Source organism: Salmo salar, chromosome ssa18 (assembly GCF_905237065.1).
Source record: "Salmo salar chromosome ssa18, Ssal_v3.1, whole genome shotgun sequence".
Classification (NCBI taxonomy): Eukaryota; Metazoa; Chordata; class Actinopteri; order Salmoniformes; family Salmonidae; genus Salmo; species Salmo salar.
The window spans coordinates 26027668-26045850 of NC_059459.1; the positions used below are offsets into that span (position 1 = coordinate 26027668).

The window sequence follows — 18183 nt, forward strand, 5'->3', positions numbered from 1 at the left end:
TCCCACGGCTATAGGCTATGTGATACTCTTTTTATTTCATTATTTTCCAGTTTTCCGTTCTGTTCCCTGAACCGGTTCCAAGCCCTGAGTATGACCCTACAATCTCGCAAAGGATGGAGCACTCGCATTGCTGCGTGACAAAGTATTGTTGTTTTTCAGTGAGACTCAGAATATCCAACAGGTTTGCCTTGTTAACAGGGTGATAGGACAGGAAACCATCCACTAAGACAAGAGGTGAATGAGAGACAGGTGCATGCAGGAGTGCGTGAGGTGAGTCAGGTGTGAGGTGGTGTGTGTGTGTCTCACCTGTCCATCTGCGCTGAAGGCCAGGCAGGCCACTCCATGGGAGTGTCCGTCCTTGAGGACAGAGATGGTCTGTACGCTGAAGGTGTCCCACACACAGATGTAGGGTTCCTTCCCTACCTGACCTGTTGCCACCAGAGACCTCTCAGGATGAAGGCCAAGGCTGGAGAACCAGAAGAGGAGATATAACAGTATGATATAACAATATGACAGGAAATACGCACACAATGCTGTTGAAAGAAACTCATGAAATTCAGATGAAATATGTATATATTGTGTTGCTCTTTCTGGTTAAAACAGGGCGTGCCCACTCTTACTCAGGCCAGTGGTCTTGGGAACAAGGGTGTGTAATTCAGTTGCAGAGTGACTCCAGCTTTAGCACTCAAAAAACCTGATATCGCCTACATTTCTCTTTTATTACAAAAGGTGTTACCATGTGCTTGATTGATCATTGACATTACTACTCTTGTCAATATACACAGTGTTTGTTCCTTTGTCATTAGCCATTTTCAGCCCTATTCCTAAGTCAAAGGTCACGGTAATGTTTATACATTTACATTACATTTACATTTAAGTCATTTAGCAGATGCTCTTATCCAGAGCGACTTACAAATTGGTGCATTCACCTTATGATATCCAGTGGAACAACCACTTTACAATAGTGCATCTAAATCTTTTAAGGGGGTGTATTTCATGAAGTAGTAGTACACTCAACATACAGCATCGGTAACATCTAGCTCAAGAAGCTCATCTGATGGATCCATGTCTCTGTCTAATAGCGTTCAATCTGAAAATCATAGGTTATAGACGCCACAGTGGGTCATTGGTAGCTTCAGGTGCCAACCTCCCTCCCTTGTTCCTTTTCTTCCCCCTCTCTCCCCCCTCTCTCTCACCCTCTCTCCCTCTCCCTCGGAAGAGAAGAGTCCTGTTGTAGAACTTGTTGTTGAACAGAAGCCCACAGGTCATTGTGCTCCTTTATGAAAGGTGCCCTGGTGTTCTATAAATACATGTGATTGATGGCATCATTACTGGGGCCTGGCCGAGCGGCAGACGTTACTGTGTTCCTAGCATCAGCCACACAGGGTCAGGGATCATCACACCACCAATGGACTGAGGAAAGGGAGGCGACCACGCTCAGTACCGCTCAACACAGTGAAGTCCTCTGTGACCTTGACCATAAACACAGTACAGAGGACAAGTGGTAGCCTTACAAACCAAGCCTTGCCATTGTAAACGGTCCAATCGTAAGGACCATTTCTATCAGGAGAAATGTCCTGACAGTACAAAGCAGACATGACAGTACACACTGCAAAGCACACTGCCATGTCTTTCCTTCTCGTTCTCTTTCCTTGCTCTCTCAGTCCCTGAACGTCTTTCTCTCCCTCTGTGCTCAGTCTGACTGTCTCAGACTCTTTCATCTCAAAGCCTCTTTCTGTATGAAGCTCATGGCTGTAAATCTGGGCTTGGAGCTCTGCCTGGAGCTGAGGTGCAGCAGAGGAGAGAGGGGGGGAGGGAGGAAGAAGACAGAAATAAAGGCTGAGAAAAGAAAGGGAGTGGGAGAAATGGAGAAACCCTCACGCAAGAGAGTAAGAGAGAAAGAGAGAGAAAGAGAGGGAGAGAGAGCTCAGTTCTACTCAGCTGACTCTCATTCCCAGGCAGTCTATGTCCCAGCTGGTCCTAACAAGAGCAGACGTGCAGAGCTTGCTGATGGAGATGGAGAGACTGTGGCATGAGGGCAGATTTGCATAGGTTTCAATGGGCTGTTGGGTTTGCAGAGGCCAGGGCCAGGAGCAGAGGGACAGTGAGTACAGACATGAGCAAATGCTCCATTCATGCAGTGTGTGATGGCAGCCTAGCCAGAAAACTGTCAGTGGTGGACAAACCTGTTGATTTATTGACAGCAACAATCATGATGAATGTATTTGGGTACATTACATTAAAAAAAACATGAACCAGAAGGAAAATATGTATTTTAAAGAGAAAACCCCATATCTTTTTTTGACTCCATAAAAATAACAAATGTAAAATAATATACATACAAATTTGATCATTGATGAGATCATTTATTATACTAATCCATTATTCATATACAAAATGGTAAATAGTGAAGAACACAGAGTCAGTAGGACCAGACTGCAGTATCAGACTCTCGTCACACAAACAAACAGTAATGTGATACTCCTCTGTAGACGGTACAGGGAAATCCCCCCGGGGAAGGAAATCAGAGCCAGGCAACACTGCTGCCACCTGGGAGAGTCTCCTGATGCCTGTTCTGATGCCCTACCTACCTCAACAGACTGTTGCTGTCTATGCAGCATCGGTACTGTAGGAAGAAAGACACTGTCTATCAATCACTATCTCAATCATTTTCTTCTGTCATATTCTCTCTGAATAACTCTACAAGTTAAGGTCCTTCAGTACATGCAACAAGGTTGGTGATAATCTTACTCATATTAACTGAAAACATACGGTACTCAAATGATTCACGAGATTCATTTTCTGTCGTCCACTGCCTGCCAGCGCCGTATGTGAACAGTATAAGCTAATGTGAACCAATAGGTCTCCAGGGAACGATTTAACAAACAGTGCACTAGCAACCAACCTGCTGACAGCATGGTTGCCTTGACAACCAGACAGCCAAGGACACAGGAATCAAGAATAAGAATTAAAGTTTAACTAGAGGTGAAGTATCAGCAGACGTGGACAACAAACTTTACCTACACAAGAGCAAACCATCCTCAACCAACAAAATGTCCCACAAAATATATCCTTATGTAGCATAGTGCCTTTATGTTAAGAACACAATATTGAGATAAATTGAAGAAAGGTATGCACACTAGAAAAAGGCAATATGTGGTCTCTTCTCCCCAGCCGAGCACGACTAGGCTGTATGTAGCCTAAATTGCTCCTTTAAAAGGCATTAATAACCATGAAATAGAAGACAGTGAGAAGGATGGGTCTGTCCCTTTCCACCATTTATAAGAAAAATACATACATTCCACTCTCCCTAAAATGTGTATTTTCATTAGATCTGGAATTGCAGCTACCCTGAAGGTGTATGATGAAGAGAGGTCAATTGGGCCGATCCATTACTCACTATGCTGCCACATAACTCTGTCTTATCAGAAAGCCCTGGTCCTATCTACTTCACACACAGATCCTTATCATTTAGACCAGGGGTGTCAAACTCGTTCCATTGAGGGTCGAGTGACTGCATTTTTTGGGGGGGTTTCTCCTTTCAATTTGTGTCCAATTAAGACTTAGACAACCAGTTGAGGGGAGTTTCTAATCACTGACCTTCATTCATCAATCAAGTACAAGCAAGCAGCGAAAACCTGCAGGCACTCAGCCCTCCGTGGAATGAGATTCACACGTGATTTAGAGTAATGGAATGTTGAGATTGAGGCAGAAATCCTTGAAACACCGCAACAGATCCAATCAGTTCTAACAGAGAAGCATAAATCAAAACATTTTCACTAATGTGATAGCCTACAATCTCTCCATGACCTAAAACATCACTCTACAGTTCACTATAACAGGCACCTAGGTCTACTTAGCATTCACCTTAACATTGTCATTCATCCAACCTACACTGCTCACACATCCACTCCACAACCATACCACTCCCTGTTTCCTCTAACCCTTCCGTGACCTCTGCTGCTCGTGATGTTAGTCTGACTTCCTGGAATCTTTCCCACTCATTACTAGTGTGTTCCTCTCCTGTAATCGTGCCCTCTCTGTCACACCCTGATCTGTTTCACCTGTCTTTGTGCTTGTCTCCCCAGCCCCTCCAGGTGTCACCCATCTTCCCCATTATCCACAGTGTATTTATACCTGTGTTCTGTTTGTCTGTTGCCAGTTCGTTTTGTTTCATCAAGCCTACCAGAGTTTTTGCCCGTGCGCCTGTCTTGCTCTAGTTCCTGTTTTCCCGGTTTTGACTATTCTGTCTGCCCTGACCCTGAGACTGCCTGCTGTTCTGTACCTTGTCACACCACCCTGGATTACTGACCTCTGCCTGGCTGCCCTGACCCCGAGACTGCCTGCTGTTCTGTACCTTTCGGACTCTGCTCTGGATTACTGACCTCTGCCTGCCCTTGACCAGTTGTTTGCCTGCCCCCCTGTTTTTGTAACACACTTCAAACTGTCTGCATCTGGGTCTTCTCTTGAGCTTTGACACTCATAATTAGTGTTCCTCTCCTATAATCTTGCCCGCTCATAATTAGTGTGCCTCTCCTGTAATCTTGCCCTCTCATAATTAGTGTTCCTCTCCTGTAATCTTGCCCTCTCATAATTAGTGTTCCCCTCCTGCAATCTTGCCCTCTCATAATTAGTGTTATCCTCTCCTGTAATCTTGCCCTCTCAAAATTAGTGTTCCTCTCCTGTAATCTTGCCCTCTCATAATTAGCGTTATCCTCTCCTGTGATCTTGCCCTCTCATAATTAGCGTTATCCTCTCCTGTGATCTTACCCTCTCATAATTAGCGTTATCCTCTCCTGTAATCTTGCCCTCTCATTAGTGTTATCCTCTCCTGTAATCTTGCCCTCTCATAATTATTGTTATCCTCTCCTGTAATCTTGCCCTCTCATAATTAGTGTTATCCTCTCCTGTGATCTTGCCCTCTCAAAATTAGCGTTATCCTCTCCTGTGATCTTGCCCTCTCATAATTAGCGTTATCATCTCCTTTAATCTTGCCCTCTCATAATTAGTGTTCCTCTCCTGTAATCTTGCCCTCTCATAATTAGTATTATCCTCTCCTGTAATCTTGCCCTCTCATTATTAGTGTTATCCTCTCCTTTAATCTTGCCCTCTCATAATTAGTGTTCTTCTCCTGTAATCTTGCCCTCTCATAATTAGTGTTCCTCTCCTGTAATCTTGCCCTCTCATAATTAGTGTTCCTCTCCTGTAATCTTGCCCTCTCATTAGTGTTATCCTCCCCTGTAATCTTGCCCTCTCATAATTAGTGTTATCCTCTCCTGTAATCTTGCCCTCTCATTAGTGTTATCCTCCCCTGTAATCTTGCCCTCTCATAATTAGTGTTATCCTCTCCTGTAATCTTGCCCTCTCATAATTAGTGTTATCCTCTCCTGTAATCTTGCCCTCTCATAATTAGTGTTATCCTCTCCTGTAATCTTGCCCTCTCATAATTAGTGTGTTCCTCTCCTGTAATCTTGCCCTCTCATAATTAGTGTGTTCCTCTCCTGTAATCTTGCCCTCTCATAATTAGTATTATCCTCTCCTGTAATCTTGCCCTCTCATAATTAGTGTGTTCCTCTCCTGTAATCTTGCCCTCTCATAATTAGTTTTATCCTCTCCTGTAATCTTGCCTTCTCATAATTAGTGTGTTCCTCTCCTGTAATATTGCCCTCTCATAATTAGTGTGTTCCTCTCCTGTAATATTGCGCTCTCATAATTAGTGTGTTCCTCTCCTGTAATCTTGCCCTCTCATAATTAGTGTGTTCCTCTCCTGTAAACTTGCCCTCTCATAATTAGTGTGTTCCTCTCCTGTAATCTTGCCCTCTCATAATTAGTGTTATCCTCTCCTGTAATCTTGCCCTCTCATAATTAGTGTGCCTCTCCTGTAATCTTGCCCTCTCATAATTAGTGTTATCCTCTCCTGTAATCTTGCCCTCTCATTATTAGTGTGAGTTCCTCTCCTGTAATCTTGCCCTTTCATAATTAGTGTGTTCCTCTCCTGTAATCTTGCCCTCTCCTAATTAGTGTGTTCCTCTCCTGTAATCTTGCCCCCTCATAATTAGTGTGAGTTCCTCTCCTGTAATCTTTCCCTCTCATAATTAGTGTGAGTTCCTCTCCTGTAATCTTGCCCTCTCATAATTAGTGAGTTCCTCTCCTGTAATCTTGCCCTCTCATAATTAGTGCGAGTTCCTCTCCTGTAATCTTGCCCTCTCATAATTAGTGTGAGTGCCTCTCCTGTAATCTTGCCCTCTCATAATTAGTGCGAGTTCCTCTCCTGTAATCTTGCCCTCTCATAATTAGTGTGAGTGCCTCTCCTGTAATCTTGCCCTCTCATAATTAGTGTGTTCCTCTCCTGTAATCTTGCCCTCTCATAATTAGTGTTATCCTCTCCTGTAATCTTGCCCTCTCATAATTAGTGTGCCTCTCCTGTAATCTTGCCCTCTCATAATTAGTGTTATCCTCTCCTGTAATCTTGCCTTCTCATTATTAGTGTGAGTTCCTCTCCTGTAATCTTGCCCTCTCATTATTAGTGTGAGTTCCTCTCCTGTAATCTTGCCCTTTCATAATTAGTGTGTTCCTCTCCTGTAATCTTGCCCTCTCCTAATTAGTGTGTTCCTCTCCTGTAATCTTGCCCCCTCATAATTAGTGTGAGTTCCTCTCCTGTAATCTTTCCCTCTCATAATTAGTGTGAGTTCCTCTCCTGTAATCTTGCCCTCTCATAATTAGTGAGTTCCTCTCCTGTAATCTTGCCCTCTCATAATTAGTGCGAGTTCCTCTCCTGTAATCTTGCCCTCTCATAATTAGTGTGAGTTCCTCTCCTGTAATCTTGCCCTCTCATAATTAGTGTGAGTGCCTCTCCTGTAATCTTGCCCTCTCATAATTAGTGTGTTCCTCTCTTGGAAGCCTGTGTCCTCGGGAAAACCACCATCTGCTCCAGCAAAACGATAGCAATATCACCCTGGCTATTCTTAGCAGCCACAGAATCAGCTCAGGCTAAAAACAGCAGAGAGGAACTCTGCCAAGAGAGGCTGGATTTCACAGTAAAATGCAATAACCCTGTTTATAACTGATTCAACCAGGTTGGAGGGCAGAGAGGGGAGATAAACAGGAGAAAATTAAATGGTGCTTTGTTTGTAGTGCCTCAGAAGATTCAATACATCCCTCTGCTCCTGAGAAAGATGTTTACCTTACAGCGATAGCTCAGCCAAGATACAAAAACATTCAAGAAACATAGCTAGAACTCATAGTGAAAAGGTACTCATTGAGCTTCATTCGAATGGCTACAGCATATTTTGTATGAACAGCAGGAAATATAACCGATTAGCAATGGAAATTCTGCAATAAGGGGAATAATTTAAAACATGAATAGTCTCAGTTAATCTATAATGAGCGCAATTCCTCCGAACATTTTAAATAACTTAATGAATAAGAACAATAAGGGCTCTATTTTAACAAACCTTACGCAACGGTAAATCTTAGTGCTGGCGGTGGCGCTATAGGTCCGGGTGTGTGTCAGAAATATTTTTGCTATTTTCACAGCAGGAATTATGGGCGCAATAGCTGGCGGTGGCGCAAAAGGGCTGGGTTTTCATGAATAAACTAGTTGTAGGTGTGTCTAGGCTTGCCCCTTCACTGGCCAATCAGAACATGCTCCATGGCTAAATATGTGGTTGCTTCAACTTGTGTTTAGGTTATTTGGTTATCAACTTTTATGTTAGTCCATTATAAATAGCCTATAGAAACAAAATAACAAAATGTAGGCCTATCCCATATTTGCTAAATATGTTGAACATGTTTGTTGTCCACATTGTACTAAGTAGGCTAATTGCATGGCTTCAATATGAAAAAATATATTTTTAAACATAGCATTAGCACTGATATAGGCCTACAGTAAATTACAGTATGTCTGAGCTATGCCATACATAGTCAATATGCAAGATTAAATTCATTATTGAAAGGACATAAAAAGACAGTGAATAATTCTAATCAAATTCGAATAAAACGACAACTTGTTTTGAATAGCCTAAATACAGCTACAGGCACCATAATTTCTCCACTTTGCCATATAATATTAAGAGAAAGTAGACTATGGAGGGTTTTATGCACATCCAAAATTCTCAATATCCAATATAAAGAGAAAGGGGGAATGTCCACTTACTGTTATACTGTCCCCAAATGTTTTATAAACATCTTGAAACCGTCTTACAGATCATATTTGCACACGGCTTCTAAATTGCATTACAGCGAGCCATGCGTTCTCACCATAAAGCCATGGACAGTGAATCATTCTAATAAACTTGGTTTTTAATACAATTTTACGAAAAACAAGCTATTCTTAGACAACAACAATATTCCTAAATAAGATGGGATCAGAATCATGATATCATAAATTGCATATCTTGTTCCATTAGCAGGCACACGTAGGCCTAAGGCCAAGGGCTCTTAGGCAGGAGTAGCCTATGATGTTTGTCCAATTCATCGAAGATAGCTATTAAATAGTAGCCTAGGCCTATACAGTAGCCTAACACTACAATAGTCCTAGTTATAACAAACATGTAGCCTATCTAGTGTTCTACATTTAAAAAAGTAATCGGCTTCAACATGAAAATATTAGGCTATAGACAATGCATTCGCTTTTCCACTTAGCTTACCATCGCCATTGATATTTTCCACTTAGCTTACCATCGCCATTGATATTTTCCACTTAGCTTACCATCGCCATTGATATTTTCCACTTAGCTTACCATCGCCATTGATATTTTCCACTTAGCTTACCATCGCCATTGATATTTTCCACTTAGCTTACCATCGCCATTGATATGGCCAGTAGTGACTTTGTAAACAAGCCTAAAAGCAGATTCAGCACCATAGACAGCTATCAAAATTCACACAATTTGACAGTTAGGTCCAACAGAGGAAAGTGGAAGATGCAGTATTTTTTAAATAACTTGATGTTCCTAAACAGGCTTCCTACAGTCACTAACACATTTCATGTGATGGAAATCGTACATAATGAGCCCAGACTTTTCACAGAAGCTGGACGAAAATTATGTCCAATATAACAAAAAAAGGGGGATTTCATTGACTGTTTTGCTGCAATTTTTTTGGTAATATAGCGATAGGGCACCACTCATGTTTCGTGCGCAAGCGTTGCAAAATAAATGTACACATACATGTTATTCAATCATTTCATCTAAACTGCTTGCGTGTGTCAACGAGCGTCTGCGTAGCCAGGCACTAAAAGTCCTGCCTCTCCCATCTCCTCATTGGTTTTTAGGAGCATATACCCACGTCCCATCTCCTCATTGGTTTTTAGGAGCATATACCCACGTCCCATCTCCTCATTGGTTTTTAGGAGCATATACCCACGTCCCATCTCCTCATTGGTTTTTAGGAGCATATACCCACATGGGTGATTGAAAGATGAACTAAGATCCACACATGGAGAACACATGATTTTGTGTGACTCAAAATGGGTCAAAATTCTACAAAGATCCAGAAAAAAAGAGCCTTGTGCATTTCATGTAAAATAACAACCCAATGTTTATATCCCAGAACAAATTAGCTAGCAACAGCAAGCTAGCTAGCTAAATATCCATGAATGTTTCATGTGTTTCAACCTGTCCCCAAATTGGCATATTGGCACACGTTATTAAGGACACACCTCAAATATTTCCACCCATCCCACCTCTGCCCAAGCAAGCTGATGTTAGACGGGTAAATTACAAACCATGGCGTAAGGGGTGGAAATGCCTGCGTGACATTTTTTACATGACGAAATTGCTAACTAACATGCGTTTGACACTGCACCTCCTTACCGCCATCTGAAAATAGAGCCCCTAAGTGTCTGCCACCAGACAGTGTTGGAAGAAGTACTGTTATTAAACTGAGATTATAGAGCTGTGATTATTGCAACTCGCTGTTGGCTGGGCTCCCTGCCTGTGCCATTAAACCCCTACAACTCATCCAGAACGCCGCAGCCCGTCTGGTGTTCAACCTTCCCAATTCTCTCACGTCACCCCGCTCCTCCGCTCTCTCCACTGGCTTCCAGTCGAAGCTCGCATCCGCTACAAGACCATGGTGCTTGCCTACGGAGCTGTGAGGGGAACGGCACCTCCGTACCTTCAGGCTCTGATCAGGCCCTACACCCAAACAAGGGCACTCCGTTCATCCACCTCTGGCCGGCTCGCCTCCCTACCTCTGAGGAAGCACAGTTCCCGCTCAGCCCAGTCAAAACTGTTCGCTGCTCTGGCACCCCAATGGTGGAACAAGCTCCCTCACGACGCCAGGACAGCGGAGTCAATCACCACCTTCCGGAGACACCTGAAACCCCACCTCTTCAAGGAATACCTGGGATAAGATTTAGATGCACTATTGTAAAGTGGTTGTTCCACTGGATATTATAAGGTGAATGCACCAATTTGTAAGTCGCTCTGGATAACAGCGTCTGCTAAATGACTTAAATGTAAATGTAAATGTAAATGAAGTTAGATACACCAAAGGCTAACAGCAGATCAGTCATTCTAACAGGCCTCTCAGAAAACATTAATCTCAATAATGGAACAGGCAGTTTACTGTGAGTGGTTTTGTCTGGAGAAAGCATGAGCTGTTATGACTGGGCTAATGACTGGATTACACCACCTTCAAAATGGATAGGATTCCCTATTACAGATGTAGGATCTTAATTTGAGCCAGTTTGCTACAGCCGGAAAATAATCCTACAGAAACAGGAAATGTGAATTATATGGATTATAAATAATGGACATTTTTGTAAGGATTATACATTTTTACGTAAGGGAAAATCAAGTCTGAAATTTCAAAGTGGAAATTACAAACTTCAGAAGCCTTTTTAAACCTCAAATACACACACGTTTTAAATGCCCTGCATTCCGGGAAAGCTATCCAGCAACAGGGTGATCAAATTAAGATCCTACACCTGTAGATACAATTCCAAAGGTATCCAGTGAATAGTCTAGTAGTACTGGAAAATGCCTGATGGAAATACAGTCCTGTATAGCCTATTATTTCATACAATTTCAGTACAGCACAGCAAGATAAGCATCTATGTCACAGTGCTCAGGAAAGAGCAGAGACATCACAGATTTGCATGATGAAAGATGTGCTTAAATGGTCTGTACCGTAGTTGCCTAGGAGTGTCAATGACAAGACTTGTTAAAGTAGAAACCAATTGGAAACCAAGCTACTCCTCAGACACTCACACACTGAGGTAAATTCAGCTACTGAGATCTCATAGAGATGCGGTGAAGTGAGATAGCAGGCGTGGTAGGTGTAAGAACAGAAAGTGGGAACATTCATTGCTCAAGGGGCAAAGAAATGGTGGCAAACTGAGAAGCCAATTTCCGTGTCAATTTTAATTAAGTGTGCTGAGGGTGAGAGGCAATTACAGGAGAGGAGACATGCATCAACTATTGATATCTGTTGTCATTATCCTGTGACAGGTAATCCCAAGGCTGATCAAACTACATGCTCGAATAGGTCTTTTGACACATCCTGTTACAGAACCTAATGAAATCCTACATACTTCAACCCTACTACATAAAGACGACTTTTCTGATCTCCATGGTTTGACCTAAGAGGCACTTAAGTTGATCAAAAGTTCAGCTTCCTCAACACCCTACAGCTTTTAACCAGTTTCCACGGTTCTTTCTTTCAACCGTGTCCATGCATCGAATGAAGTGCCATCTTTCACCGGTGAATGCCTTTAGATAAGCCAGAGCTCCCATATACTTCATTAATTTAGCTCCCATATACTTCATCAACTCATTACGGTCCTTTCTCATGGTGTAAGACAACTGAAGCGTACAGGCCGTGGTGTTCCACCACCCACACAGCTTGGAGGAGAGCTGCCAGCAAGGCCATGTCACTAGTAAGATGGAACTATGCCCACTGACAGACCATTGTCTAACATCCCTCCAAGGCCTACTGTTCTTATATTTAGGGCCTAATGTGGTCAGGAAAACTACCTTCATATTATCAATACAAATCTGGGCAAATGCCATAAAATCACTGAGAGCTAAATAATATATCCCGATACATGATCTTAACATGCCTGATCAGCATGCATAAGATGGTGCAAATATATACCAGGATATGGTACTGAATGAATGTATTTCTTGGCGGAGAAGTGTGTCAACAAGATAATCTATTTGTCAACCAGAGGAGGCTGGTGAGAGCAGCTATAGGAGGACAGGCTCATTGTAATGGCTGGAATGGAATAAATGGAAACCTTTCAAATAAATAGAAACCACATGTTTGACTCTGTTCCATGAATTCGATTCCAGCCATTACAATGAGCCTGTCCTCCTATAGCTGCTCTCACCAGCCTCCACTGGTGTCAACACAGTACAAAATCGATGCGTCATCAAGGTAATCAATACATTATCATAAGCACCCATGCAGTTACAATGTGTGTTTGTGAGACACCTTGGCCCAGCAACACAGTCAACCAATGGAATATCCCATCCCTTTTCATAATTTATTTTATAATATACTGTAACATCACCAATTATTATCAAGTCCGATAAACATGTTGAAAACCACTGAGAGAAAATTATGTTTGAGCATTGACTAAAGATTTTCTTTCCTTATGCACCCATCTATTTTTCAAAGGACTCCATATTGTAGTGAGGCAGAGAGAGGAACCAGTAAAGGTCAACGGCTCATTTGAAGTCTTCAGCTCCGTGAAATCAGGAACACTTCGAGCCCAGCCTGGTGTTAATGGAGCATCGTGGGAGTAGCGCTGTGTCCATCTCTGATACAGTCATTACCCCCTGGTTAATGAGACCAGCCAGTAAACACTGTCACATCTCAGATCTGTCACACACTCGCAGACGCACAGACACCAACACACACCAACACACACACACACACACACACACACACACACACACACACACACACACACACACACACACACACACACACACACACACACACACACACACACACACACACACACACACACACACACACAAAAAACACCATCAGCAATCCGTGCCCATCTCCTGGTCTCTGCATACTGGCCCTAATAAAGCTGGTATTGTGGTGTCCCAGTCAGCCCCAGTAATGTATGCAAAGGTCATGAGGAGGAGACAGAGGGGATGAGCCAAAGCTGGTGGCAGTGATGAGGGAGAGAGAGGCTGACAAGGTCTCTCTATTTCCAGTACTAATTCATTCAATCAGTGATACTACATAAAACAAATATCATATCAACCATGTCATAAGATGTCCTGGTGTCAGATTCTAGCTGGTTGATAAGTTGTAGAATAGTTCTAATAGCTTGTGACTATGCTATATAAACATTTGGTTTAACACTAGACTGTGGAGTGTGTGACTGTGACAGTAGACTGTAAAGGTCTAGTTTAAAGACTTGCTTGTCTGAGTGTGAAAGGGCTGTTTGAAAGTGTGGCTGAGTCCCGGTTCTTCCTACTTCTGCCTGGCTGGCTGGCAGTGACAGATGTATCCGGAGCCGGGTTCTGCCCTGCAGCACTGACGGAAATGGGACAGCAGAGGGAGTTCAGAGAACCAGAGCATGAGAGTAAGCACAGCCCAACCGGAGCCAGGCCGGGGATTCCAGCCAAGGGTACAGCACTGTGAAACACACCAGCTGGAGCCACAAGCACCAGTCACTTCCAGACACACGGACACATGACAAGAACACACAACTGAACCTGTGAATTTAGCAAGAGCTTTCTTCTGAATGCAGAGGCTTCCATTTTCTGACTGCCCGTTTGTATCTGCCAAGGGGATACATCTCCACACCTTTGTAATACCTCAAGGAAACGGCTGTTCAGATGGAGAGCATTCAAGAACCCATTGACTTATAAACCACTAATGTAATTCTACATTTTTTAAACTAGGCTTCTTACGGGTTCTTAGAGGTGATTTTACCTTGCACTGGGTTCATCACTGTATCCAACACTAGGTGTCTCTGTGTCTCTGTGTATGCAATGCCACAGCATTAGGGTAAAGGTAATCTCTGTTAAGACAGAACTAAAATCTTGAAGTCGTGACTTGCGACATACGCCTAGTTTCCTGAATCGGGTCACTTTTGGTGAGGTATGTTTATGTACTCTGTCCGCAAGAGATAAAGGTAAAGGTAGAGTTGCAAAATTGTGGTAAATTAAAATTAATTTCTCTGGTTTTCCCAAAATACCGGTTGGAGGAACCCCGGAATCAGGACGGAAAAAGCTAGAAATCTGGAATTCTCAAAAGAAGAATTCTGGAAAAAAATGGGAATTTATTGAAAGTTCCTGGAATTTTGGAACACTGGGTAATAACAACTGCAATGGTGACTATTTTGTTGCCCAGGTACATGGGGACATGAGAGATGGGTGGATGGGTAATTCTAAAGACTCTCATGAAAGAGACTGGATTCTAAAGCCGCTCATAGTGGAAACTAGATTCTAAAGCCTTTCATAGAGGAGACTGGATTCTAAAGCCTGTAATATAGGAGACTGGATTATAAAGCTCTCATAGAGGAGACTGGATTCTAAAGCCTGTCATAGAGGAGACTGGATTCTAAAGCCTGTCATATAGGAGACTGGATTATAAAGCTCTCATAGAGGAGACTGGATTCTAAAGCCTCTCATAGAGGAGACTGGATTCTAAAGCCTGTCATAGAGGAGACTGGATTTTAAAGCCTCTCATAGAGGAGACTGGATTCTAAAGCCTGTCATATAGGAGACTGGATTCTAAAGCCTGTCACATAGGAGACTGGATTCTAAAGCCTGTCACATAGGAGACTGGATTCTAAAGCCTGTCATACAGGAGACTAGATTCCAAAGCCTGTCATACAGGAGACTGGATTCTAAAGCCTGTCATACAGGAGACTAGATTCCAAAGCCTGTCATATAGGAGACTGGATTCTAAAGCCTGTCATAAAGGAGACTGGATTCTAAAGCCTCTCATAGAGGTGACTAGATTCCAAAGCCTGTCATATAGGAGACTGGATTCTAAAGCCTGTCATATAGGAGACTGGATTCTAAAGCCTGTCATATAGGAGACTGGATTCTAAAGCCTCTCAAAGAGGAGACTGGATTCTAAAGCCTGTCATATAGGAGACTGGAATCTAAAGCCTGTCATATAGGAGACTGGATTATAAAGCCTGTCATATAGGAGCCTGGATTCTAAAGCCTCTCAAAGAGGAGAATGGATTCTAAAGCCTGTCATATAGGAGACTGGATTCTAAAGCCTGTCATATAGGAGACTGGATTCAAAAGCCTGTCATGTAGGAGACTGGATGATAAAGCCTCTTTATAAGAGACTGGATTCTAAAGCCTGTCATATAGGAGACTGTATTCTAATGCCTGTCATATAGGAGACTGGATTCTAAAGCCTGTCATATAGGAGACTGGATTCTAAAGCCTGTAATATAGGAGACTGGATTCTAACGCCTCACATAGAGGAGACTGGATTCTAAAGCCTGTAATATAGGAGACTGGATTCTAAAGCCACTCATAGAGGAGACCGGAATCTAAAGCATCTTGTATAAGAGACTGGATTCTAAAGCCTCTCATAGAGGAGACTGGATTATAAAGCCTGTCATATAGGAGATTGGATTTGAAAAACCTCTCAAAGGAGACTGGATTCTAAAGCCTGTCATATAGGAGACTGGAATCTAAAGCCTGTCACATATTAGACTGGATTCTAAAGCCTGTCATATAGGAGACTGGATTCTAAAGCAAGTCATATGGGAGACTGGATTATAAAGCCTGTCATATAGGAGACTGGATTATAAAGCCTGCCATATAGGAGACTGGATTATAAAGCCTCTCATAGAGGAGACTGGATTATAAAGCCTGCCATATAGGAGACTGGATTATAAAGGCTCTCATATAGGAGACTGGATTATAAAGCCTCTCACAGAGGAGAATGGATTCTAAAGCCTGTCATATAGGAAACTGGATTCTAAAGCATGTCGTACAGGAGACTGGACTCTAAAGCCTGTCATACAGGAAACTGGATTCTAATGCCTGTCATATAGGAGACTGGACTCTAAAGCCTGTCATATAGGAAACTGGATTCTAATGCCTGTCATATAGGAGACTGGATTTTAATGCCTGTCATATAGGACACTGGATTGTAAAGCCTGTCATAGAGGATACTGGATTCTAAAGCCTATCATACAGGAGATTGGATTATAAAGCCTGTCTGTCATAGAGTAGACTGGATTATAAAGCCTCTCATATAGGACACTGGATTATAAAGCCTGTCTGTCATAGAGGAGACTGAATTATAAAGCCTCTCATATAAGAGACTGGATTCTAAATCCTATCATACAGGAGATTGGATTATAAAGCCTGTCTGTCATACAGGAGACTGGATTCTAAAGCCTCTCATATAGGAGACTGGACTCTAAAGCCTGTCATATAGGAGACTGGATTCTAAAGCCTCTCAAAGAGGAGACTGGATTCTAAAGCCTGTCATATAGGAGACTGGAATCTAAAGCCTGTCATATAGGAGACTGGATTATAAAGCCTGCCATATAGGAGACAGGATTATAAAGCCTGTCATATAGGAGCCTGGATTCTAAAGCCTGTCATATAGGAGACTGGATTCTAAAGCAAGTCATATGGGAGACTGGATTCAAAAGCCTGTCATATAGGAGACTGGAATATGAAGCCTGTCATAGAGGAGACTGGAATCTAAAGCCTCTCATATAGGAGACTGGATTCTAAAGCCTCTCAAAGAGGAGAATGGATTCAAAAGCCTGTCATATAGGAGACTGGAATATGAAGCCTGTCATAGAGGAGACTGGATTCTAAAGCCTGTCATGTAGGAGACTGGATTCTAAAGCCTGTCATGTAGGAGACTGGATTATAAAGCCTGTCATATAGGAGACTGGATTCTAAAGCCTGTCATAGAGGAGACTGGATTCTAAAGCCTGTCATGTAGGAGACTGGATTATAAAGCCTGTCATAGAGGAGACTGGATTATAAAGCCTCTCATAGAGGAGACTGGATTATAAAGCCTGCCATATAGGAGACTGGATTATAAAGCCTCTCATAGAGGAGACTGGATTCTAAAGCCTGTCATATAGGAGACTGGATTATAAAGCCTGCCATATAGGAGACTGGATTATAAAGCCTCTCACAGAGGATAAGCCATAGTTCAGGAGACTGGATTATAAAGCCTGCCATATAGGAGACTGGATTATAAAGCCTCTCATATAGGAGACTGGATTATAAAGCCTCTCACAGAGGAGAATGGATTCTAAAGCCTGTCATATAGGAAACTGGATTCTAAAGCATGTCGTACAGGAGACTGGACTCTAAAGCCTGTCATACAGGAAACTGGATTCTAATGCCTGTCATATAGGAGACTGGACTCTAAAGCCTGTCATATAGGAAACTGGATTCTAATGCCTGTCATATAGGAGACTGGATTTTAATGCCTGTCATATAGGACACTGGATTGTAAAGCCTGTCATAGAGGATACTGGATTCTAAAGCGTATCATACAGGAGACTGGATTATAAAGCCTCTCACAGAGGAGAATGGATTCTAAAGCCTGTCATATAGGAAACTGGATTCTAAAGCATGTCGTACAGGAGACTGGACTCTAAAGCCTGTCATACAGGAAACTGGATTCTAATGCCTGTCATATAGGAGACTGGATTTTAATGCCTGTCATATAGGACACTGGATTGTAAAGCCTGTCATAGAGGATACTGGATTCTAAAGCCTATCATACAGGAGATTGGATTATAAAGCCTGTCTGTCATAGAGTAGACTGGATTATAAAGCCTCTCATATAGGACACTGGATTATAAAGCCTGTCTGTCATAGAGGAGACTGAATTATAAAGCCTCTCATATAAGAGACTGGATTCTAAATCCTATCATACAGGAGATTGGATTATAAAGCCTGTCTGTCATACAGGAGACTGGATTCTAAAGCCTCTCATATAGGAGACTGGACTCTAAAGCCTGTCATATAGGAGACTGGATTCTAAAGCCTCTCAAAGAGGAGACTGGATTCTAAAGCCTGTCATATAGGAGACTGGAATCTAAAGCCTGTCATATAGGAGACTGGATTATAAAGCCTGCCATATAGGAGACAGGATTATAAAGCCTGTCATATAGGAGCCTGGATTCTAAAGCCTGTCATATAGGAGACTGGATTCTAAAGCAAGTCATATGGGAGACTGGATTCAAAAGCCTGT

The 18183-nt window shown here is 42.4% G+C and overlaps 1 protein-coding gene across 5 annotated transcripts in view; it reads right to left on the reverse strand.

Moving 5' to 3' along the window:
* Window positions 1-18183, reverse strand: part of LOC106577113 (echinoderm microtubule-associated protein-like 6) — a 150925-nt gene that overhangs the window by 89072 nt on the left and 43670 nt on the right. For all 5 annotated transcript variants that reach the window (XM_014154859.2, XM_014154858.2, XM_014154856.2 and 2 more), the window contains exon 2: window positions 307-466. In XM_014154859.2, the coding sequence (XP_014010334.1) occupies window positions 307-466 (160 nt within the window). The remainder of the gene's footprint in view (window positions 1-306; window positions 467-18183) is intronic.